Here is a 23794-nt window from a genome sequence, read left to right as displayed (position 1 = left end):
ACATTGAGATCTGGATCTTGAAGAGATGTCTGCACAGCCCTGTACATTGTGGCATATTCACAACAGTCAAGAGATAGAAACAAGCTAAATGTCCATCAGTGGACTAATGGGGAAAGAAAATGTGGTATAGGCATATCATGCAATCTTCCTCAGCCTTAAAAAAGGACAATCTAGGGGCGCCTGGGTGGCTCAGTCGGTTAAGTGTCTGCCTTTGGCTCAGGTCATGATCCCAGGGTCCTGGGATCAAGTCCCGCATCAGGCTCCTTGCTCAGCGGGGAACCTACTTCTCCCTCTGCCGGCAGCTCCCCCTGCTTGTGCTCTTCTCTCTCTCTCTGACAAAAAATAAATTAAAAATCTTAAAAAAAAAAAAAAAAAGGACAATCTACCATTTGCAACAACATGGATGGACAGGGAGGACATTATACTAATAAGTGAAATAAGCCAGACACAGAAAGACAAATGCTGCATGGTCTCACTTGTATGTGGGATCTAAAACAGTCAAACTGGGGGAGGGGCAGGGGGGAGGAGTTGGTCAGAGGGCACAAAGTTTCAGTTATGTGGGATGAATAAGTTCTGGGGATCTAACGGTATAACAGAAGGTCTTTGAGTAACAATGCTGTTATTGTATATTTAAAATTGTGTCAAGAGAGTGGATCTTGTGTTACGTGCTCTTAACACAAAAGAAAAAACAAAACAACAAATAAAAGAACATGAGTTTCCATTATTTCACTGTTGGAGGTCAGCAGTGTCACTGTGGTTTTGTCCCATAAATTATTATAAAACCAAAATGACTAAAGAAAGCTTAACAATAGCCATTTTCATTAAAAGTGCCATGTATGCAGCCCACATACGCAATGCTGCTCTCAGACTTCCACTGTTCCTTGTCAGTGACTCTCATTTCCACGACATTAATATGAGAAAGGCCCAGGAAAATTCTCAAGACTGGGAAGAATATTTGTAGTCTGGAGGGGCTTTGATTCAACCTTGTTACATAAAGCCACAAGAGTAGTAGGTCCTGAAATTCTACCACAGGCTATGTGGAAAAGCTTTAGTCTAACCAGTTTTTCTAGACAGAAACGGAAGTGAATAGACTGTGCTGGAATATGAAGAGGTAATTACATCACACCTAAATATAATTAGAGATGAGCTTTTTTTAACTAACTTTGAAGCACAGAATCCTAGGCTTGGAAAGAGCTTCACAAACCAGAAAATCTAACCTCCTTCCACTGCAAGGATCCTTCCTCAGCATAGAAGACAGACACAGTCATGCAGCCTTTAAATACTTGATGAGATAAAAGACTCCTTGTTTTGTGGGATGACCCTTTTCTATATTGGATAGTTCTAACTATTGGAAAGTTCTTTCTGGGGTGCCTGGGTGGCGCAGTCAGTTAAGCGTCCAACTCTTGGTCTCAGCTCCGGCTGTGATCTCAGGGTTGTGAGATCCGGCCCCACGTCAGGCTTCATGTTCAGCACAGAGTCCACTTGGGATTCTCTCCCTCTCTCTGCCCCACCAGAGTGTGTGCGCTCTCTCTCTCAAATAAATCTTTTAAAAAAAGGAAGAAAGGAACGGAGGGAGGGAGGGAGGGAGGGAGGGAGGGAGGGAGGAAGGAAGGGAGGAAGGGAGGAAGATCTTCCTGATGGCAAGTCGGATCTGCCTTACTGCGATGTCCAACCATCAGCCAGAGGCTGTTTAGAGTATTAGGAACATTATAGGCTATCGAGCCAGACGGAGCTGGGTTTGAATCCAGGGCCTACCATTTGCCAGGTAAGTAGCCTATTTCCTGACATATAAAATGTGGTCAGTGATTCCTCCCTTCTGTGTTAGTATGAGGACTAGAGACACTGTGCCTTAAGTGCCTAGTTACTCACTAGATGGTGGCTGTTCTGCTTTGGTCCTGATACACAGATATGATCATTTGAAAGAAAGTAGATAATGAGTACATATCTGTTGAATGGACCAACTCTAGAACATTCTGGGCAGTCACCAAGGATACAACATGCACGGGTACTCTGTCTGCTCTGCCACCCAGACGCCGAGGAACGAGTCAGACCTGCACATCCTGCTCCAGTTTGATCTTGATCATGTTGTACTCTTCCCAGTCCCACAGCCTCTGCCTGTTCAGCTGCTTCTCATAGTCCTCTGCTTTCTTGATGCGGTTCATAAGATACTCCAGCTGAAGGCACGGGAAGACAAGAGGAAAGTCAGCCCTATCCCTGTCCTGCCTCAATCCTTCCAGTGGCCTGACAAGCATGACACATTGAAGGGTCTCCAAGTGTCATGAGTCTGGAGGGAGTCAGTCGGCCCTCAGAAGCTCCTGTGCCCCAAGGCTTTGTATTGTTTACCTTACTCTGGAGCCTCCTAACTTGAGAAACTCCAAGAGGATTGTTCCATTAAGAAATTAGCCGTGGGCCCTGTGGTCAGACATTTGTATTTCTCAAAAAAAAAAAAAAAAAATCCACTGGATCTTGGTCAAGCTATTTCTTTGTTCTTTATGTCTCTGAGTAAAGTGATAACCCCCACACCCTTTAAAACATCTTCCTGGGTCATATCCGTGGCTGGGGTAGAAGCTGGGGACAAAGAAGAGAGTGACAGGACCACGGGAACTCCAGCGAGCTGCAAAGGAAGGTGGTATTCACAGCCACCAGAAACAAACGTCACCACCAGAGGCAGCCGCCACCCGCAGGGCCACACGGACTAACCATGAAGTGCAGTAGTAAATGTCTGCCGTGGCGATCCTCCCCAAGATACAGATTCAGCAGCTATTGCCCCAGACTCCATGGATCACCCTTGACAGCCACCAAGCCCTCCCCCACCCACCACCCCTTTACCTCTTTGGCATTGTGAGCCTGCAGGGCCCGCTCCCATTTCTTCTTATTACTGGTCAGCAGTTCCTGCCGTTCTATCTCAAATGCTTTCTACGACCAAGAGGGAAGAGGGCTCTTGTGTCTGTTTTGACTGGGCAGGTCCCACAGTACGGAAGAACTCACAAGTATTTGCACAAGGTGCCATGTACCAACGAGATAGCCCAAGTCAAATCCAAATGCAAACTGTTGCATGGAAATTAGTGTTATGAAGTCTGGGCTTCCCGTAAATTTCTAGAAGAAATGTGCCAGCTGCCCTGTGGCTCAGCCAGTAACAGAGGAGGGAGCTGGAGGAAGGCCAGTGAGTGCCCCTGAGGGCAGTTACAGGGCAAGCCCTGGCATATGCTTCAGTCTCGCCCAGGGCTGCTGCACTGCTATGCTTGGGGTTCCCACGAAACAAAGGAGCATGTTGCTCACAAGGGGTAGGCCAAGGAATGCAGAACGGAGTCTAAAATAATCCAGAGAGGTCCCCACCCTCTTGGCTCTCTTCCATTTTGGAAAGGTCTCAATCTCAATCCTTGATATTCCATTCAAATTCAAAGTATTGATTCCAGACCCTGTTTTCCCATGCCCCCACCCCCCGGCTGCCATAAATACAACAAATAAACCGCTCACAAATACCCGCCTCCTCCACTCTTCTTATCCTTACATGGTTTTATTTTCTTGCAAAGCACTGATTACCACCTGTCCAACTATATATTTAGTAGTTTATCTGTTTGTTGTCTAGCTGTCTCCTGCTAGAATACAGACTCCGTCGAGGACTTTGTTCATAGCTGTACCCCCGGCCCCAGGTACGGTGGCTGGCACATAGTAGGCCCTTGATGAGTACTTGTTGGGTGAGTCAATGAATGGGTAAATAAATGAAGGGGCCGAACCCAGAGGACGAGCCACCTGGCACAGTTGGGACAGACCCGGCCCTCCTCCCAGGGGCTGCCCACGGGCAGAAGGCAGCCCTCTCACACCCTGTTACCTCAATGTAACTCAGCTCCTGACGGAAGGTTTTCATGACATGCTTCACTTGTTCTTCCATTCGCTCCAGAAGTAGGCAGATGTCATCCGACTGTTTCTTCAAATCCTTCACATACTGGTCATCTTTTATTTTCAACTCCTAGAGAAGAGCGTGTCAAAGGCTGGCCACCAACGAAGACAGAAGCAAGAGGTGCCAAGCGCACTCCACTTGGACCTCTCTCTCCAGTATCTGTGAACACTAGGAATTGCAACTATACAAAGCAAAATTAACTTCAGAAGAATCTGAGGAGAACGCCCGGGAGAAGGCACAAGGAGACGGAGTGGAGTGGCCTCAGCTCGGGGCAAAGCCGGAACGAGCAGCAGGGGATCAAACCCTCCATGACTACTTGCTGCAAACCCCGTAACCGTAAGCTCCCAGACAGCCTAGGGCGCCCCAGCTGAGCAATGAAGATCCAGGATCCAACATGGGAATCTATATACTACAGATTAAGTTCCATTCCTTAATTGAAAACGTAAAATCTGACACAGCATTAGCTACCAACATACATCTTTCTAAGGTCACCAATAGTTCTAAAATTACTACAAAGCTTTTCCTTCCGGTTGAATTTATTGCTTGAGCTGTGCAATAATCCGAGCAGTGAAGTGAGGCCCCCACATTTTTCCATTCAGGTAGAGCAAACAAGCCAGTCCAATCGCCCAGCCTGAGCCCACCTGGCAGGGTCGGGGCCGGGAGTCTTGCCTGCTGTAACTCGCTGATAAGCTTGTTCTTGTCCTCTATCAGCCCAGCGCAGTGCACCTGCTGGGTGTTGAGCATGTCCCACAGGTCCTGGGGAATTCTCTTCTGTTTGCCCACCTCCCACTTTGCGGTGATTTCATCAAATTTGTCTTGGCTTGTCTTGACTTCATTCTCCAGCTTTTCAAGTCTGTGAATACAAACAGGCCGGCCATGCCAGCCCAGCTCTGGAAGCCACCTCCTCCCGGAGGCAGGCAGGCTCTCGAGAGTCTGACATACCAGGCCCGGGTCCCAGGCACCGCCTCCACATACCCCCGCTCAAACCAAACCAGGCTCTGAGAAATCTTCTTTTAGCTTAAGGACTGACTGGCAGTAAGGAGACCAAATAAACAAAGTGACACATAACAAAAGCAGATCAACCTTAAAGCTATGCCTACCTACACACGCACATGCATGCGGATCAAGAGTTAATTTGTCACATACTTCTGTAACAAGCTCTATGACTCCAGTGACCCAGGCGTGACTTTGCCCCTACCTGACTCTCAACTCGAGACGAGTCCCTTACCCTCTGCAAGCTGCATTTTTCTCCTCTGTTAGAGGGAGAGGATGAAAGCACCTACTTTCATACGGCTACTGTCGAAGTTAAGTGAGATAATGCTCAGCACAGCAGTCCCTTAACAAAGGGTATACTTATTATTATTTTTGGTTATCAACACGACTTCAGGTGTGTGGCTGTTCCTCTCCCAAATTATCAATAAATGACCAGGGGGACATACAAGTAGGGAAACTCCACTATTAAGCAATGGAAAATCAGCATGGCCTTTCCAGAAATTCCAAAAAGAGACTCTGTGATGGAGTGTACTGAGGAGGGGACCAGAATGGAGGGAGGCGTGAGGACGAGAGGCGAGCCCCCCCTCCCCCAGAACAGCCGCTAGGACACATGCCAAGACTCTCTCCCTACCTTAACAGACTGTCATTCTAGGAGGCTGCCCCCAGACTTGAGCGCCAACCTCTACAAGACAGAAGTAACAACTTAACCTCATGCTCCTCTCTCCTTCTCGCCTCCCTTCTGAGCTAGAGCAGAGTCCATATTATAATTCACTTGACTTTTGTCCTCAAAAAATGAAAAATAACAACCAGGTCATCTTTCTAAAGTCCACATTTATCCTGTAACTCTGCCGCTTAAGACCTTCAGTTTTTCATCAGTGGTTACAAGACAAAGCCTAACTCCTTGGCGTGGCTGGGAAATCAGCCAATTCAGGGCTGGGCATAGCCCAAGGCAGGCAATGGGAAGTGGCAAGAATAAAGTCACCAACTGCATACCGGTAAAGCTAGTAAAGGTGCTGAAGGAATTACTTATGCTAAACAACTAAAAACGGTTAACATCGTGCTATCATGGAGAGAAGCTAAAATGGCCAAGTGGGGAAAGGGGGAAGAAGGGAGGAAAGCAAGAGGGAAGGAAGAGATTCATTCCAACAGTTGGGGAGAATTTGGGGACCCACGGAAGAGATGTCCTCATGTCCCCCAGGCTGCAGAGCAGGGGCTCCTCACCTCTGACGCTTGATCTCCTCTTCTTCCACTCTCCTGTGGATCTCTCTGATATCTGTAGCCACCTGGATATTTGTCACCAACTCAGTGCCACAGAGCAGCAGTTTAGCCAATTTCTGAAAACAAAGAAGAATTTATGAAGTTAGAGGGGCACCTGGGTGGCTCAGTCAGTGAAGGGTCTGCCTTCGGCTCAGGTCATGATCCCAGGGTCGTGGGATCGAGTCCCGCATCAGTTCAGACTCCCTGCTCAGCGGGGAAACCTGCTTCTCCCTCTCCCCGCCCCCCACTCGTGGTCTCTCTCGAAGCTCTCTCTCTCTTTCTCTCTCAAATAAATAAAATCTTTTTTAAAAAAGGAATTTATGAAGTTAGGAACATTTTGCTCAACTGTCTGTAGCTGTTCTATCCAACCAAGAGGGAATCAAAAGCAACCTTAAGACCCTAAGAGTAGCGGGGCGCCTGGGTGGCTCAGCTGGCTGGGCGTCTGCCTTCGGCTAGCATCATGATCTCCAGGTCCTGGGATCGGGCCCCGCATCGGGCTCCCGGCTCACTGGGGAGCCTGCTTCTCCCTCTGCCTCTGCCTCTCCCCGCTCTGTCTGTCTCTCTCTCATATGAATAAATACAATCTTAAAAAAAAAAAAAAAGACCCTAAGAGCAGCATGTATTTGGCAATCCACTTCCATCAGGATGTTGGTGATGTGATATCAGAGCTTACAATTTAATAGCACATGTGATTCTGAAGGTACTTTGGCTTATTCTCGTTAGACTAGGGATCAGCCGACTAGCACACTGGCAGATACCCCAGGTACATCTCAGCACTTGCCCCCGTAGACCCTCCAAGTGGTTGACACCACCAGGGGCTTTCCTGAGAATTCAGTGGGAGAGGTGAGGCAGAGATAATGGCAATCATCCTCCAACATCCATTCCCTCCTCCTCTCCGAGTAACAGGCCCCCCAGTTTTAGCTGGACATTTGACCTACCAACATGGATACACTTCCCAACCTCCTCTGCAGCTAGAATACAGTCTGATCAATAGAACCCGAGCAGAAGTGATGTGGGCCGCTTCTGAATCGTGTGTTGAAGGAAGAACGTGTGTCCTCTGCTGCCCCATCCCCCCTCCTCCCAGGCGTGTGTCCTCCAGTACGACTCGGGGAGCACATGAAAGCCACTAAGGAAAGGCAGAAGGAGATGAGGTCCCTGACATCGAGGAGCCGCCGTATCGGCCCTGGACAGTGTACTTAGGCCCTGAACTAAGTCAGCCAGAGGGCTAAGCTTCTATGTTGTTTAAGTTACTGTTAGTGGGCTCTCCTGTTCCAGACTCTGGCTGCACCGCTGTCTCCCTTACTGGCTCAGCGATTTTGTTACCGGCACCCCCCTTCTAAATCCCTCTTTGGGGGCGCCTGGGTGGCTTAGTCAGTTAGCCGGCTGCCTTCAGCTCAGGTCATGATCCCGGGGTCCTGGGATCGAGCCCCACATCGGGCTCCCTGCTCGGCGGGAAGCCTGCTTCTCCCTCTCCCACTGCCCCTCCCCCACCCCCACTCGTGCTCCCGCTCTTGCTCTCTCTCTCTAATAAATAAAATCTTTAGTAAATAAGTAAGTAAATAAATAAATAAATAAATCCCTCTTTGAATTCCACATCAGTGTCTTCCCTCCTGACCTTTGCCCGATGACAGGATATCAACACAAAGTTCAGGTATCCTTAGGCTATGCCTAAGTTTTTCTAGGTCTGTTTTGGAACTTACAAATTCTCCAGCTCTCGGATTGTTTCTGAACAAAGAACCTATAAACATCTCCATACAAAGGAGTCACTGAAACGATCAGAGATTCTATCTCATCTCACCCTTCTAAGGACATTTGGAAATGCAGTTTTAATGAATATAGAACCGGAGCCTTAACCCAGATATCCAGAGGTACTCCAGACTTTTTTTTAAATGGCTACAGTTTTAGCTCTTGTACCAAATGGTTTTACGTGCCTAAGGAAGTAAAGCCTTTCCTGTGGTTTTTGAACAATTTTCTATTTTCTGCTCAGACAATGCGAACATCAGAAATTTCTGAATCAAGTATTTCAGACTCGAAGTAAAATGGAAAATGTGGGGTGCCTGGATGGCTCAGTCGGTTAAGCATCTGCCTTCGGTTCGGGTCATGATCCCAGGGTCCTAGGATCGAGCCCCACATCGGGCTCCTTGCTCACAAGCGTGGAGCCTGCTTCTCCCTCAGCTTGTGCTCTCTCTCTCTCTCTGTCAAACAAATAAATAAAGTCTTAAAAAAAAAAAAAAAGTAAAACGGAAAAGGTTAGTCATCAACAGACGAACAGACACAGGAAAAGATAAAACTGTCATTTTCCGATGATACGATTATATATGTAAAAAAATAAACACACAAACAAAAGAAACCACAGGACAGCTATTAGAATTAACATGTGAATTTGACAACGTTGCTGAATATCAGGTCACTATGCAAAAACCAATTGTGCTTTTATATATCAGCAATAAACACTTAGAGCCTCAACACAAAGTATAAAACACCGTGAGCAAAATTAAAGAATGCCTAAATAAATGGAGGGATATTTTATACTCACGATTGTACATCTCATTGTTGGTAAGATATTAAATCCAACCTCAGTTAAAGTCCCCAGGAGGGGACAACTTGGTGGCTCGTGGGTTAAGTGGCTGACTCTTGATTTCTGCTCAGGTCATGATCTCAGGGTCCTGGGATTGAGCCCCACGTCAGGCTCCATGCTCAGCGGGAGTCTGCTTGAGGACTCTCTCTCTCTCCCCCTCCCCTTAACCCCAATCTCCCCACCCCCCACCCCCACTCTCTCTCTAAAATATATAGATAAAACTTTTAAAAATCCCAGCAGGTTTTTTGGCGGAAACTGACAAGCTGATTGTAAAATTTATATGGAAATGCAAAAGGTCAAGGATAGCCAAAGCAATCCTGAAGAACCACAGAATTGAAGGACTCACTCCACCAGATGTCAAGACGTGTCATAACGCTACAGTAGCTAAAATATTGTGGAATTGGTGTAAAGTCAGACAAGTAGACCACTAGAACAGAATAGAGAATCTAGAAACAAATCCAATAGGTGATCACCTGATTCACAACAAAGGTGTATTGCAGTGCAGTGGGGGAAAGGATGATCTTTTCAATAAATGGTGCTGGGTCAATTAAAAATCCATATACAGAACAGTGAACCTTGAGCCTTACCTTTACACCACCCACAAAAATCAATTCGAGATAGATTACAGACCAAAATGTAAATGATAGAACAATAAAGCTTCTAAGAGAAAACTTGGAAGAATATATTTATAAAATTGGAGCAAGATTAAATAGGAAACAAAAGAATCACCAATTAAAAATGATTGATAAGGTGCAGGGCCGAGGACAGTGGCCCTTCCTGTCCAAGTCTTAGGGTAGAACTGGTTATTAATATCTTGATATTGAGGAAGGCAGCATTTGGTTTTTATACATTTCTTTTCTATGCCAACACTTTACATGACTTAAGTCCTAAGTGAAAGGAAGCTTGAAAAGCTGCTAATGAAAACAACATTATCTCTTCGGGTTCACACTCAAAGAGTGCTCCAGATGAACTGTATATCAGTATTTTCAAGACCATAGCAGTATAAACTATAACAGTAGGTTCCAGATTATATACAATATCCTTGTGATCCTACCCAGCAATGTTCAGAGATCACTGACACTTTGATGAAGTAACCCCAGTACAGAGAGGGGGCATGACTCATCTACGTCACAGTGAGCACCAGATCGGGACCAAGAACACACCGCAGTTCAGTATTCTTTCCGCCACCATAAAGTATCTTATCCTTGACACGGTACCATACGGTTCACTCAGGTGTCTCTATAGATCTCTCTGTTCTATAATGACATTTCAGTAACTTGAGTATTTTTTTCTCCCAGTAAGTGCACTTCAACTTCTGCCAGAAATGATCTCTCTCCTCTCTGCTTTTGTTAAGTCCCCCCTATTTTTCCGAGATGCGGCTCAAATCCCACTTTCTCCATGTAACCTTCCCCCATCAGGCCCGCTTGGGCAGCCCTCTTCCTTACCTCAATTCCTACTGTCCCGCTGCCCTATGATACTCATTTAGCAATTAATTAAATGCAGCACTTCACCAGTTCTGCTTGTTGTTTGGAACTGTTGTTCATTCTTCCTGCTCCTGTTGTTCCAAGTCCTGTTTAATAACATCCCAGGAGCCCCGGTATTGCCATGGGAGAGCAATCGATGACTTTCTTTTTAGTGGTTATTGAGTACGAGCTCTGCACTACTCCACAGATATAGGAGAGGCTCTCCCTCTCACAGAGCTTACAGCCCCACTGGGGACGGTGCAGGCACACACATTTGAAGTCCTACAAGCGAGAAAACGGTCTAAAATGAAATGCGTGGCACAGAGAAGACGTATTCAGTGTGTGAATTAAAGGAGCCTGGGCTGCAGAAGAGTCATGGACTTGAAGTCCTCTCAAGTTGGGACTTGAGATGGTCTTGAAGTATGGGAAGGCATCCTGATGAGAGGAGAGGAGAAGAGAAAGGTAGCAGAGAGGGACGAAGAGGAGAGGGGAGGGAACGGCATTCTGGAAGATCAGAGGCACACAACAGCAAGAGCATAGCCCCCACTGGAGGAGAGTGAGCAGATCAGCCCAGCGAGAGCGAAGGCCCAAAGTAGGTATCAGTGGGAGGAAGACTGAGGTTAGGACGGGAACAGAAGGCCCTGAATGGGTAGCTTAAACATTTGCACTCGATCCAATGAATAGTCCATAGGATGAAATGAAAGCTCACTCCTAGAGAGCTCTCAAAATGGGAAAGATTCAAATTCACTTCTGCCTAACTAAAGGCAGGAACATGGAATCTCTCTTGAGATTTTTCTGGTCTAAGTACAAAAACCATGACATCATACCCAGATCCCTAGCATCACTGGCTGACAGGACCCATCTGCCACCCAGCTCATACCAGTCTGCTTTCTTCTTTCTGCTTGTAGCTCTTGCTTTGATCTTCCTCACTCTCTTTCTTCCCATCTAAATATTCTCCAAGCGCTTCCCTGTGATGGGAGAAAGTAGAGAAACTAAAGTTATTTCTAGTATGTGGACTCTATATTTAGAGTTTCCATAGTGCATCATACCATATACGAAAATATATCCCATATGGATAAAAATTTAAATATTAAAAAAACACAATCATAAAAACACTAGAAGTAAATACAGGAGAGAACCCATCTTAGAATAAGACCAAAGCTAGAAAAAAAAAAATTGAGGGACTTTACTTCTTAAAATTTAAAATTCTTCTCCTTGAATCAACGGATAAACTCGTAAAAGATACTTGACAAAATGTTTCCATCTAGAAAATAGAACAGTCTCCTTCAAATCAATACAAAAAACACAAAATACCAATTAGAAAAACTGGCAAAGGATGTGGACAGACAACTTACAGAAGAAATACAACAGGAAAATAGACATTTGGAAATACGTTCAACTTCACGTAGAACCTGAGAAATGAAATTGAGAAGCCCGTGAGGTATCATTATTCTCCATACCAGAGGAGAAAAGATTTAAAAGGTTGATAATGGGATGCCTGGGTGGCTCAGTCAGTTAAGTGTCTGCCTTTGGCTCAGGTCATGGTCCCAGGGTCCTGGGATCAAGTCCCACATTGGGCTCCCTGCTCAGTGGGGAGCCTGCCACTCCCCCTGCTTGTGTGTTCATTCTCTCTCTCTCTGAGAAACAAATTTTTAAAATCTTTTAAATAAATAAATAAATAAATAAATAAGGGGCGCCTGGGTGGCTCAGTCATTAAGCGTCTGCCTTCGGCTCAGGTCATGATCCTGGAGTCCCAGGATCGAGTCCCGCATCGGGCTCCCTGCTCGGCAGGGAGTCTGCTTCTCCCTCTGACCCTCCCCCCTCTCATGTGCTATCTCATTCTCTCTCTCAAATAAATAAATAAAATCTTAAAAAAAAAAGTACTCAGAGAAATCTGCACCAGAATCATTATTACAGCACTGACTCTACCTGCAGGAACATGGAAACACTCCTAACACACACATTAATCCTCGCTAATAACCGCCTGTTTAAGAGCTTATGAGGCAAAAATATAAGAAAAAAGTCTGGGGGTGCCTGGGCGTCTCAGTCGGTTAAGTGTCTGCCTGCCTTCGGCTCCAGTCGGGATCCCAGGGTCCTGGGATCAAGCCCCGCGTCTGGACTCCCCACTCAACAGAGTGTGTGCTTCTCCCTTTCCCTCTGCTTCTCCCCCTGCTCAAGCTCTCTCTGTCTCTCTCTCAAATAAGTAAATAAACTCTTTAAAAAAAAATATTTTGTAACCTATAGAAAGAATGACGTAATATCTAGCAGTATGCAAAGACATCCACGACAGTTAAGTAAAAAGAGCCAGTTGTAGAACAATATGCAAAGTATAATATACATTTTCTTTTTAAAATAGGCTTATATACACATAGGAGTTTTTTGGAAGGACATATGACCAACAGATGACAGTAGCTATTTAAGGAAAGGGAACTTTACTGCAGATTTTGAGTCTCTATATTTTGGCACCACATGAATTTTACAAGTAGTGTGTCCGTGTGTGTGTTAATCAGAAAATAAGACCAAAGAGGAGGGCGTAAAATAAGTTCCAGATTGTGGGCTTCTGTGGAGGATGCATGGGGGAATGACCCCGCCAACCTCCACCCCATTTACAACACGGAGGTCCACTCTCCCCTCTGGTACACAGTGGCCACGAGGACTCCCAGGACTGCCTTAGGAAAAATGAAACCATCATGTTATGACTTCATTCACGGTGCAACAAGCAGATCTCTCTGCCTCATTCTTTCTTGATTTTTTTCTAATACTGACTTCTGTTTCCACTCCCTTTGTTCAAAGTTCAGCACCGCTCTACAGCATTTTTGACATGTGAAGTGGAGTTACCACCAGCCCCCACTCCACATCTAACCAAAACCCCATTTTCTTTCTTGTCATTTCATGCACGTCCCTATTTTTAGTCAATCTATTCTTTGCCATTACTAAGAGAACTAAGTGTTCCGTTTGACTCGGTCTTCCAGCGTTGCCAGGCTCATGGTTTTCCCACTATCACACAAAATGCACTCTTTCTCTTGACTTTCTACTTTGACCACCAATTAAGTAACCAACTCTATCTAAATAATCCTTCCAGTTGCTCCATTTCCTGGAGCAAAGACCAGTTCTTCAGAAAGAGAAAGAACTCTTATTCACCTAGTTTTCACTTCAACCCCACTGCTGCCTTTTACTTATCATTTCTGATCTTCCTAGCACTGCACTCCAACTGTCCAATAAAGGGAGCCACTAACCACAAGTGGCTGATCCAAACTGAAATGTCCTGTGAGTATAAAATGCAAACTACATGGATTTTTGAAGACTTTGAATGAAAAAAGAAAGGCAAAATATCTCAATATAATTTATACTGATTACATGTTAAAATAATATTTTTATATAGTGGGTTAAATAAAATAAGTGACAAAATTAATTTCACCTGCTTTGTTTACTTGAACAGGGCAACTAAAAATTTGTTGTCTTGTTTTGTTTTGCTTGCTGACCTAGCCTATTCCCCAAGGAGTGATCCCCAAAGAGACTTCTCCCTCCTCAGGTTTGAGCTGAGTCCCTCTTTCGGGAAACTGCTTCCTCCGGGGCCCCCACCCTTGCCGTCTCAATGGAGCCTCCATCTTCTTGAATACCCCACCTCCTGACCAATCAAAGTCCCTTCTCGGGATTTAAAAACTTGGCACTTCATGGATTGTTTGGCTGGATTTCAGGTTCTGGGTTGGAAATCATTTTCCTTCAGAATTTTGAGTATTGCTGCAGTGTCTTCTACCTTCCAGTGCTGCTATTTCAAAACCCTGAAGTCACTCTTTCTTTTTTTTTTTTTTTAAAGATTTTATTTATTTATTTGACAGAAGGAACACAAGCAGCGGGGAGTGGGAGAGGGAGAAGCAGGCTTCCCGCCAAGCAGGGAGCCCGATACGGGGCTCGATTCCAGAACCCTGGGATCATGACCTGAGCCGAAGACAGACGCTTAACGACTGAGCCACCCAGGCGCCCCCAGTCACTCTGTTTCTTAATCCTTTCCTTGGACGTGACCGTTGTTCTCACTCTAGAAACTTGTAGGTCCCTTCTCCTGGCTCTCGGTGCCCTTGAAGCCGCTGTCTCGGCCCCTGCAGCCAATTTAGTAGTCTTAGCAAGCACTTTTAGCCCACGTGATGGATTAACTAAACCCTTCTTTGTTTATCTAGGATGATGCATTGCATTGTTTCCTAGAAAGACTCCAGACCAAACCCTCTTGCACGACCTTCCTCCCCGTCCCGCCACCTCCCCCAGCCCGCCCCACGCAGCAATACACAACCTCTGAGCACCAGGATAACGTGTGTAGCTGGCAACGCTGAGTCTGCATGCAATCAAGAAGGGTTAAAGACCACTGTCCTCCCCTTTTACTGATTAACTGCCCTAAAGTTTCTGTAAAAATCTTCGGGGCAGGCAGAAACCTCGGGGTTAGTTTTTGGACAAGAGTCCGGCTTCTCCCTCACAATCCCGGACTTCAAGCCCTATTACAAAGCTGTAATCATCAAGACAGTATGGTACTGGCACAAAAACAGACACACAGATCAATGGAACAGAATAGGGAACCCAGAAATGGACCCTCAACTCTATGGCCAACTAATCTTCGACAAAGCAGGAAAGAATGTCCAATGGGAAAAAGACAGTCTCTTCAACCAATGGTGTTGGGAAAATTGGACAGCCACATGCAGAAGAATGAAACTGGACCACTTCCTTACACCACACACAAAAATAGACTCAAAATGGATGAAAGACCTAAAGGTGAGACAGGAATCCATCAAAATCCTTGAGGAGAACACAGGCAGCAACCTCTTTGACCTCAGCTGCAGCAACTTCTTCCTAGAAACATCGCCAAAGGCAAGGGAAACAAAGGCAAAAATGAACTATTGGGACTTCATCAAGATAAAAAGCTTTTGCACAGCAAAGGAAACAGTCAACAAACCCAAAAGACAGCCGACAGAATGGGAGAAGATATTTGCAAATGACATATCAGATAAAGGGCTAGTATCCAAAACCTATAAAGAACTTATCAAACTCAACACCCAAAGAACAACTAATCCAATCAAGAAACGGGCAGAAGACAGGAACAGACATTTCTGCACAGAAGACATCCAAATGGCCAACAGACACATGAAAAAGTGCTCTCAACATCACTTGGCATCAGGGAAATACAAATAAAAACCTCAATGAGATACCACCTCACACCAGTCAGAATGGCTAAAATTAACCATTCAGGAAACGACAGATGTTGGCAAGGATGCAGAGAAAGGGGACCCCTCCTACACTGTTGGTGGGAATGCAAGCTGGTGCAGCCACTCTGGAAAACAGTATGGAGGTTCCTCAAAAAGTTGAAAATAGAGCTACTCTACAACCCAGCAGTTGCACTACTGGGTATTTACCCCAAAGATATAAATGTAGTGATCCAAAGGGGCACCTGCACCCCAATGTTTAGAGCAGCAATGTCCACAATAGCCAAACTATGGAAAGAGCCTAGATGTCCATCAACAGATGAATGGATAAAGAAGATGTAGTATACACACACACACACACACACACACACACACACACACACACACACACTGGAATATTATGCAGCCATCAAAAAAAACGAAATCTTGCCATTTGCAACTATGTGGATGGAACTAGAGGGTGTTATGCTGAGCGAAATAAGTCAATCAGAGAAAGACATGTATCATATGATCTCACTGATATGAGGAATTCTTAATCTCAGGAAATAAACTGAGGGTTGCTGGAGTGCAGGGCGGTGGGAGGGATGGGGTGGCTGGGTGATAGACACTGGGGAGGGTATGTGCTATGGTGAGCGCTGTGAATTGTGTAAGACTGATGAATCACAGACCTGTACCTCTGAAACAAATAATACATTATATGTTAAAAAAAAGAAAAGAAAAAAAGATAGTAGAAAGGGAAAAATGAAGGGTGGGAAATTGGAGGGGGAGACGAACCATGAGAGACTATGGACTCTGAGAAACAAACTGAGGGTTCTAGAGGGGAGGGGGTGGGGGGATGGGTTAGCCTGGTGATGGGTATTAAAGAGGGCACGTACTGAATGGAGCACTGGGTGTCATACACAAACAATGAATCATGGAACACTACACCAAAAACTAATGATATAATGTATGGTGATTAACATAACATAATAAAATAAAATTTAAAAAAAAAGTTGAAAATAGAGCTACCCTATGACCCAGCAATTGCACTACTGCGTATTTACCCCAAAGATACAAATGTAGTGATCCAAAGGGGCACCTGCACCCCAATGTTTATAGCAGCAATGTCCACAATAGCCAAACTATGGAAAGAGCCCAGATGTCTATCAACAGATGAATGGATAAAGAATATGTGGTATATATATACAATGGAATATTACTCAGCCATCAAAAAAACGAAATCTTAAAAAAAAAACAACAACGAAATCTTGCCATTTGCAATGACTTAGATGGAACTAGAGGGTATTATGCTAAGCGAAATAAGTCAATCAGAGAAAGATAAGTATCATATGATCTCACTGATATGAGGATTTTGAGAAACAAGACAGAGGATCATAGGGGAAGGGAGGGAAAAATGAAACAAGACGAAACCAGAGAGGGAGACAAACGTAAGAGACTCTTAATCTCAGGAAACAAACTGAGGGTGGCTCGAGTGGAGGGGGTAGGGGGGATGGGGTGGCTGGGTGATGGACATTGGGGAGGGTATGTACTTTGGTGAGTGCTGTGAATTGTGTAAGACTGATGAACACAGACCTGTACCCCTGAAACAAATAATACATTATATGTTAATTAAAAAAAAAAAAGACTCCGCCTTCTCCCCAGCTGGCTGGTCCCCTGAATAAAGCTCATATTCCTTTCCAATCAAAACTCGCCTCTTGAGTATTGGCTTTCCGAGCAATGGGCAGCCAAACTTGGGTTTTTCGGTAACACTCTGAACTTTCTCAATGGTATGCCCACGGGTGGGTCTACTTTCGTCCATTGGGCTGAACATTTTCAGTCGGGTGTTCCCCCCAAGCAGGAAACTCATGAGCTTCAGTTCTGACCAATTTTCTTGAATACTTCCAGTGATAATTTCCTCCCCTCTGTTTGCTCTGCCCTTTCTTTATGGATCTATAAAGGAGAGACAAGAGCTCCTAGACTGGTCCTCTAATTTTGAAAAATCTTCTTCTCTCCTAGTTTCTGTTTTTCTTTTTGCTCTACCTTCTATGTGACTCCATGACCTTTATTTCCTAACCCTTCTACAGTTTTCCATTTTTATCATATTTTTTAATTTCTAAGAGCTCTATTTTGTTCTCTCACCACCCCTTTTAATAGCAACCTATTCTTGTTCTGTGGATGCAGTATCATTTCTTTTTTTTCCGAGGATGGTCCAAATGAGTCTTTTTGTTGTATTACTGTTGTCTTTTCTTCCTACATAGTCTCAAGTTCCTCGAAGTTGCTTTTCTCTGTGTGTTCATTTTGGTGTCTACCTTTCATGGTAAAGACTTTCCTCAGATGTCTAGAAATCCTTGGCTACCTTGTCACCATAAGACTGAAAAGCTGAAGGAAGCTCTGAATGCAAGGGTGTAGCCTGACCACAGTGAACTTCAGCGTAGGACCATCTACTTGGACCGCCCGGTGGGCAACTCTGAATGTCAATGCCTTTAAATCCTTCCTTGGGGGCTGGTCAAATTTTCCAGAGACACTTTAGTCTCCTGCCTGCGTTGTGAAGCTCTGACTTGCCCATTTTCCCAGAACGGGCAGAAGGACTGCAAGATCTCAGCGGCAGTGTGCACATGGCCACAGAATCCCCTTGCTTTTAGTACAGTGTTCCTGCCTCATCTCTGCCCAACGCCCCCAAACCGTAGATCCTCCAATTTACTTCCTCCAAGCCTCCCGTCTTTTGTGCCAGGTGGGAAAAAGGTTCCTGGCATCCAGCTATTAATTTTCCCAACCCTTTTCCTGATTTTAGTCCCCTTCTTCCCCTCTACTTCTACTTGAACCTGATGCTTCCAATTTCCTGGTCTTTTGCAGATTTACTGCAGAGTAAATCAAGGGGGGCTCTCGGCTTTCCTCACTACCAGTTTGTATTTCCATAGTCTCGAATCTGCGAGACCATTTGCCATCTGTCCTTATGCTTCCCAGCTTCCAAAATGTTGTTGCTGTTGAGTCCCTTCTGTTTTGCTTGACTTTGTGGGTTTATGTCTTTTTTATTTAATCCCTTTAAATGTCATGCTAATGGAGTTTTGATAGAGATCCAAGATAAATGTATGTGTTCCATCTGCCATCCTTACTCCGGAGTCACATCTCCTGGAATTTCACACTTCAGCTGAGACAGTAGAGACTGGGATTTTCAGGAGCGTTATCCTATTAATCCTGTTCTTTATTTTTATATGACATTTGATTCTATTAACAGCTTCTTCCCTAAAAGTATACCTCAGTGGCATACCGAGGCCCAAGCACTTAGGGCAGTGGGCACGAGAGGCCAACTCAAGGAGCCTATAGATATTTTAAAAAGATACAATGGACTAAAGGTCTGTCTGCTTATTATTATCAACCCATGCCAGCAACAAAACAAGGTCAATGATAAAACGCTCCTTTCTGAAAAATCATTTGTTAATCTAAGTTCTAAACAATTTCTGCAGCTACTGTTGATTTTTATTTTTATTTTTTTAAAATTTTTTTATTGTTATGTTAATCCCCATACATTACATCATTAGTTTTAGATATAGTGTTCCATGATTCATTGTTTGTCATAACACCCAGTGCTCCATGCAGAACGTGCCCTCCTCAATACCCATCACCAGGCTAACCCATCCTCCCACCCCCCTCCCCTCTAGAACCCTCAGTTTGTTTTTCAGAGTCCATCGTCTCTCACGGTTCTTCTCCCCCTCCGATTTCCCCCCCTTCATTCTTCCCCTCCTGCTCCATTCTTCTTCTTCTTTACTGTTGATTTTTAAAAATATATATGGGGGCGACTGACTGGCTCAGTCAGAAGAACATGAGACTCTTGTTCTCAGGGTTGTGAGTTCGAGCCCCACGTTGGGTATAGAGATTACTTTAACAAAAAAATCTTAAGAAAAAAAATACATAGAATATATATGTAGGCTTCAATACAGCACCTTTCTATGTCTTGTCCTTTAACAAAGAGGTTAATTCAGAGAACACGGAGAATACAGTAGGCCTGTGACACGCATAGACTCAACTGCACACACATGTTTTGAGGACACATTTGAAATGGTTCCAAATTGTCCCAACTCACTTAGGCAAAGGGCACATCCCCAACCCCCGAGGTACTACATCTCCCAGCACAAGAGGGATTTGACAAATGGGGCACCTGGGTGGCTCAGTCAGTTGGGCATCTGCCTTTGGCTCAGGTCATGATCTCAGGGTCCTGGGATCGAGCCCTGCGTAGGGCTCTCTGCTTGGCGAGTCTGCTTCTCCCTCTCCCTCTGTGCTCTCTCTTTCTCTCTCTCTCAAATAAATAAATAAAATCTTAAAAAAAAAAAAAGAGGGATTTGACATTAACAACAGCCCAGCTATTGAAAACATGAAGAAGCTGAACTCCAGTTAGTTCAGTTCTGTCATTCTACATGTAATCATTCTCTAAACCTTGCAGAACTCTTTTGGAAACACTTCTTCATGTTTTTCCTTCCTTTCCCCCCAAAAATACAGTAATGTAATTAAAAAGTATTGATTCGTTCCTGTTTCCTTGTTTCATACTGTAAGTTTTACTTTTATTTTTAAAATTTTTTCACTGGCCCGGTTATATAAACAAAGTTCAATTGAAGAAAACGTTCACTGTCTGCTTTCCTTTTCAGGCTATTATTATTATTATTTTTTAAGATTTTATTTATTTATTTGACAGAGAGAGACACAGCAAGAGAGGGAACACAAGCAGGGGGAGAGGGAGAGGGAGAAGCAGGCTTCCTGCGGAGCAGGGAGCCCAATTTGGGGCTCAATCCCAGGACCCTGGGATCGTAACCTGAGGCAGAAACTTAATGACTGAGCCACCCAGGCACCCCCAGGCTATTATTATTTTAAAAACTCCCCTGCTCCGGGTGTTAAATTCATTGGGTCCACCGCTGTACCTTATGTATTAAGTTTTCCCACCAGCACCACTGGCCATTCTACAGCATCTTTATATCGCGGAGACAATCCTCTGTCAGCGTTTCCTTTTCCATCTGTTTCTAAATGCAGAGCTTTCCTAGGGCTTGGCATGAGCTCTCTTCTCATCTTTTTATCCTCTTTTCCAGTGTAAGTCAATCCATTCCCATGGTTTTCAATACAATCATAAGGCTGTTGACTCTGCACTGACCTCTCTAATCCAATTCTCTTCTGAGTTTCAGACCCATGTCCAACAGCCTAATGGACATCTCAGTTTTAATGTCTTCCAAAATCCAATTTCATTTAATATGTCCAAAGCCAAACTCTTGATTTCCAAATCCTCCTGCCTCGCTTCCCCTGTCGCTGTCTTTATCATTTCAGTATAAGGCACTACCGTCTACCCAGCTGTTCAAGCCACTCTTGCTTTTTCCCTGTCTTTGACCAGCGTATCCAAAATCAGTGAATTCAGTCAGTTAAAGCTCTAAAATATGTCTTGAGTACATCTGCTTTCTCTCCAATCCCACCAGACCAACTTCATCCCTCACCCGGACCAATGCAACTGCTTCCTAACTGGTCTCCTTAATTACACTTCTGGCTTCTCCAAGCAGTTCCCTCAAAGAGCAGTCAGAGCGATCTCAACATACTTAGAAATTTGAGAAACTCCCACATTAAGTCCTTGGCCTGCAGGTAAGAGTTATCATGGCAGGGAAGGCCAAATGGACATCTCTAAAACTGCACCTGATTACATAAAAACAATCACAAACGGGGTGGGGGGCAGGGGATTAGTGTCACCCTTAAGGATCTCAAGGATACAGGAGGGGTGGTCCCTATCAAGTCTCCATTTAAATCACGGGTCTGGCCTCTGCAAAAACTGGATGGGATGTGAGAAAATGATTAATACCGCAAGCTCAACCAAGTAGTAACCCTGATAGCTGCTGCCATGCAAGCATGGTATCTTTGCTAGAGCAGATTGGAGTGGTCTGAGTACATACAAGGTGGTTCCCGACCGGGCCAAATGTGTTCTTTTCTACCTCAATCACGAAAAAGGATCAGGAAGCTCACATTTACATGCAACAGATAATAATGTATATTCATATAACCCACACACTTACAGGGTCATGGTAATTCTCCTGATATCGGTCAAAATATAGTCTGACTAGATCAGGACCATCTGGATATCCCACAGAACATCACATTGATCCATTACATCAGACTGGCCTGGGAGCCAAATATGACCCACCTGTTTTTGTAGGGCTCACAAGCAAAGAATGATTTTTACATTTTTTAATGGTTAAAAAAAAAAAAAGATCAGATGACTGGGCAGAGCACAAAGGATTTTTAGGGCAGTGAAACTATTCTGTATGGTACTATAATGGTGGATACATGTCGTTACATATTTGTCAAAATCCATAGAACACCAAGAGTGAATCATGATGTAAACTATGAACTTAGGGTGATGATGTGTCAACTCAGTTTCATCATTTGTGACAAATGTACCACTCTGGAGGGTGCTGATAGCGGGACACGCTATGCATGTGTGGGGGCAGATAGTGTACTGGGAAATCTCTGTACTTTCCACTCAATTTTGCTGCAAACCTAAAACTTCTCTAAAAAGTGAATTCAGAAAACAAGATCAAAATATGAAGAATATTTTGTGATGCGTGAACATTATACAACATTCAAAGCTCCGTGTCCATAAGTAAAGTTTTGTTGGAACACAGCCACACCACTCTGGGCCCCTTGTGTCCACTGGCCAGCAGACAAGAAGTCAGCATCTTGGTAGGGTAGCTGACCCTGGCCAGCAGGACAAGTTATAAAGTGCTGTTACACTGGGAGGGTGTTTGAGGAATTCAGAAGATCATGCAGGTGCCTCTTGGTACCCCCTTATGACAGCCCACTGTGTCTGTGAATGGACAGGTGCAACAACCTTGGCCTGAGAAGGGTATGAATATCAGTCTCAGACCCTTCAGGAATGAGGGTTTGTGTCATCCAACCACATAAGCCACTGAGACCAGTAGAAGTGCCAGCGGAAGTCCGCTGCAGAACTGCTTGTGGAAGGAAGGCAGGTTGGGATGGAAGAAGGAAAGAAGACCTCCGAGGGGACGTCACGGATGGCCTGTGTCTTCAGCGTATTGCTCGCAGTGCATGGCACAGCAGGCCCTCAATAAGAGCGCTGAAGGGACTATTATTTCCGTCTTTGACTTTACAAGTGTGTTGAATGTTTTCATATCCCATACTTTGCTTGAACCTTCCGGAAGAAATTTTTCCTATCTCACCGCCTATCTTTCCGCTCACACACGGGGCTCCCCGGCCGCTCCCCTCAGAGTCTCCCGCCCGGGGAAGGCGCCCGCCTCGTCCCCGCCCTGCGTCGCCGGTACCCGGGGCGCTCCGCTGCGGACCCGCCCAGATGCCCCCTCCCTCCCCCGCTCACCGCCTCCGGGCTTCCAGGCGCGCCGCGATGCGGAGACGCCGGGCCTGGATCCGCTCCTGAGGGTTGTCAGAATGTATGGACGGCCCGAGAATCGGGGTGGACAAGTGTTCCTCCTCCTTCTCCTCCAGGACCCCCAGGGGTCCCGGCGGATTCATGGCAGTGCCTCCCGCCCCAGGCAGCTCCGCCCGGACCACCAGCCAGACCACCGCCCGGTTGCTAACAACAAGCCGTTGCCAGGGAAAGGCAGTCACCTGACCGGCAGCTGGAGTGCGCGCGCGCGCGCGCACACACACACACACACACACACACACACAGCACCCCAGGCCCCGCCCACCTGCATTTGCATGCCAGCCTAGGGCTTTATCCTGGAGAGAGAATGCGACTTAGGCTCTACCTTCGCGGGGTGAACATGACATCAGTTTCATTCAGCACTGTACAAATAGCGCCTGGCATAATACCTAGTATGTAGTAAGTGCACAACCAGTGTTTGCTGAATGAAAGAAATGTACCTAGATGTATCTGTGTGCTCACTGCGGTTATTTATAATATTAAAAAACTGGTATGACCCCCAAAATCCATCAATAGGGGAACTGATAAAGCTTTCATGGGATGGAAAACAATGCAGCCACTAAGAACGGATCTGACCTAGAGAGAGATTAAGATGTATTAAACGAAGAAGAGATGTAATACAATGTGTAGAGTGTGATCCAAGTTCTATTGGAAATGTATCTAGTATATAGGGAAGAAAAATGAACAGAAAGTAAGGCTGATATCAAAGAAGTTACTGCCTGTGTTCTCTTCTAGGATCTTTATGGTTTCAGATCTCACATTTAGGTCTTTAATCCATTTTGAATTTATTTTTGTGTATGGTGTAAGAAAGTGGGCCAGTTTTCCCAACATCATTTGTGGAAGACATTTCTTTTTCCCACTGGATATTCTTTCCTGCTTTGTTGAAGATTAATTGACCGTATAGTTGTGAGTTCATTTCTGGGTTTTCTATTCTGTTCCACTGATCTATGTGTCTCTTTCTGTGCCAGTATCATAATAGTGTTTTGATCACTACAGCTTTGTACTGTAACT

At 45.0% G+C, this 23794-nt stretch overlaps 1 protein-coding gene across 3 annotated transcripts in view; it reads right to left on the bottom strand.

Moving 5' to 3' along the window:
* Positions 1-22960, bottom strand: part of DRC1 (dynein regulatory complex subunit 1) — a 41780-nt gene extending 18820 nt beyond the window's left edge. For 2 of the 3 annotated variants that reach the window (XM_032391625.1, XM_032391623.1), the window contains exons 1-7: positions 22715-22960; positions 11073-11160; positions 6116-6228; positions 4571-4754; positions 3833-3970; positions 2830-2916; positions 2052-2174 (exon numbers count right to left, since the gene is read on the bottom strand). In XM_032391625.1, coding sequence (XP_032247516.1) covers positions 2052-2174; positions 2830-2916; positions 3833-3970; positions 4571-4754; positions 6116-6228; positions 11073-11160; positions 22715-22869 — 888 coding nt within the window. In that variant the 5' untranslated portion in view covers positions 22870-22960. The remainder of the gene's footprint in view (positions 1-2051; positions 2175-2829; positions 2917-3832; positions 3971-4570; positions 4755-6115; positions 6229-11072; positions 11161-22714) is intronic. The other variant, XM_032391626.1, reaches the window with a different exon arrangement.
* Between the last annotated feature and the right edge of the window lie 834 nt (positions 22961-23794).

The sequence above is a fragment of the Phoca vitulina genome, unplaced genomic scaffold, assembly GCF_004348235.1.
Source record: "Phoca vitulina isolate PV1807 unplaced genomic scaffold, GSC_HSeal_1.0 scaffold63, whole genome shotgun sequence".
NCBI lineage: Eukaryota > Metazoa > Chordata > Mammalia > Carnivora > Phocidae > Phoca > Phoca vitulina.
This window is presented reverse-complemented; position numbering and strand designations above follow the sequence as displayed.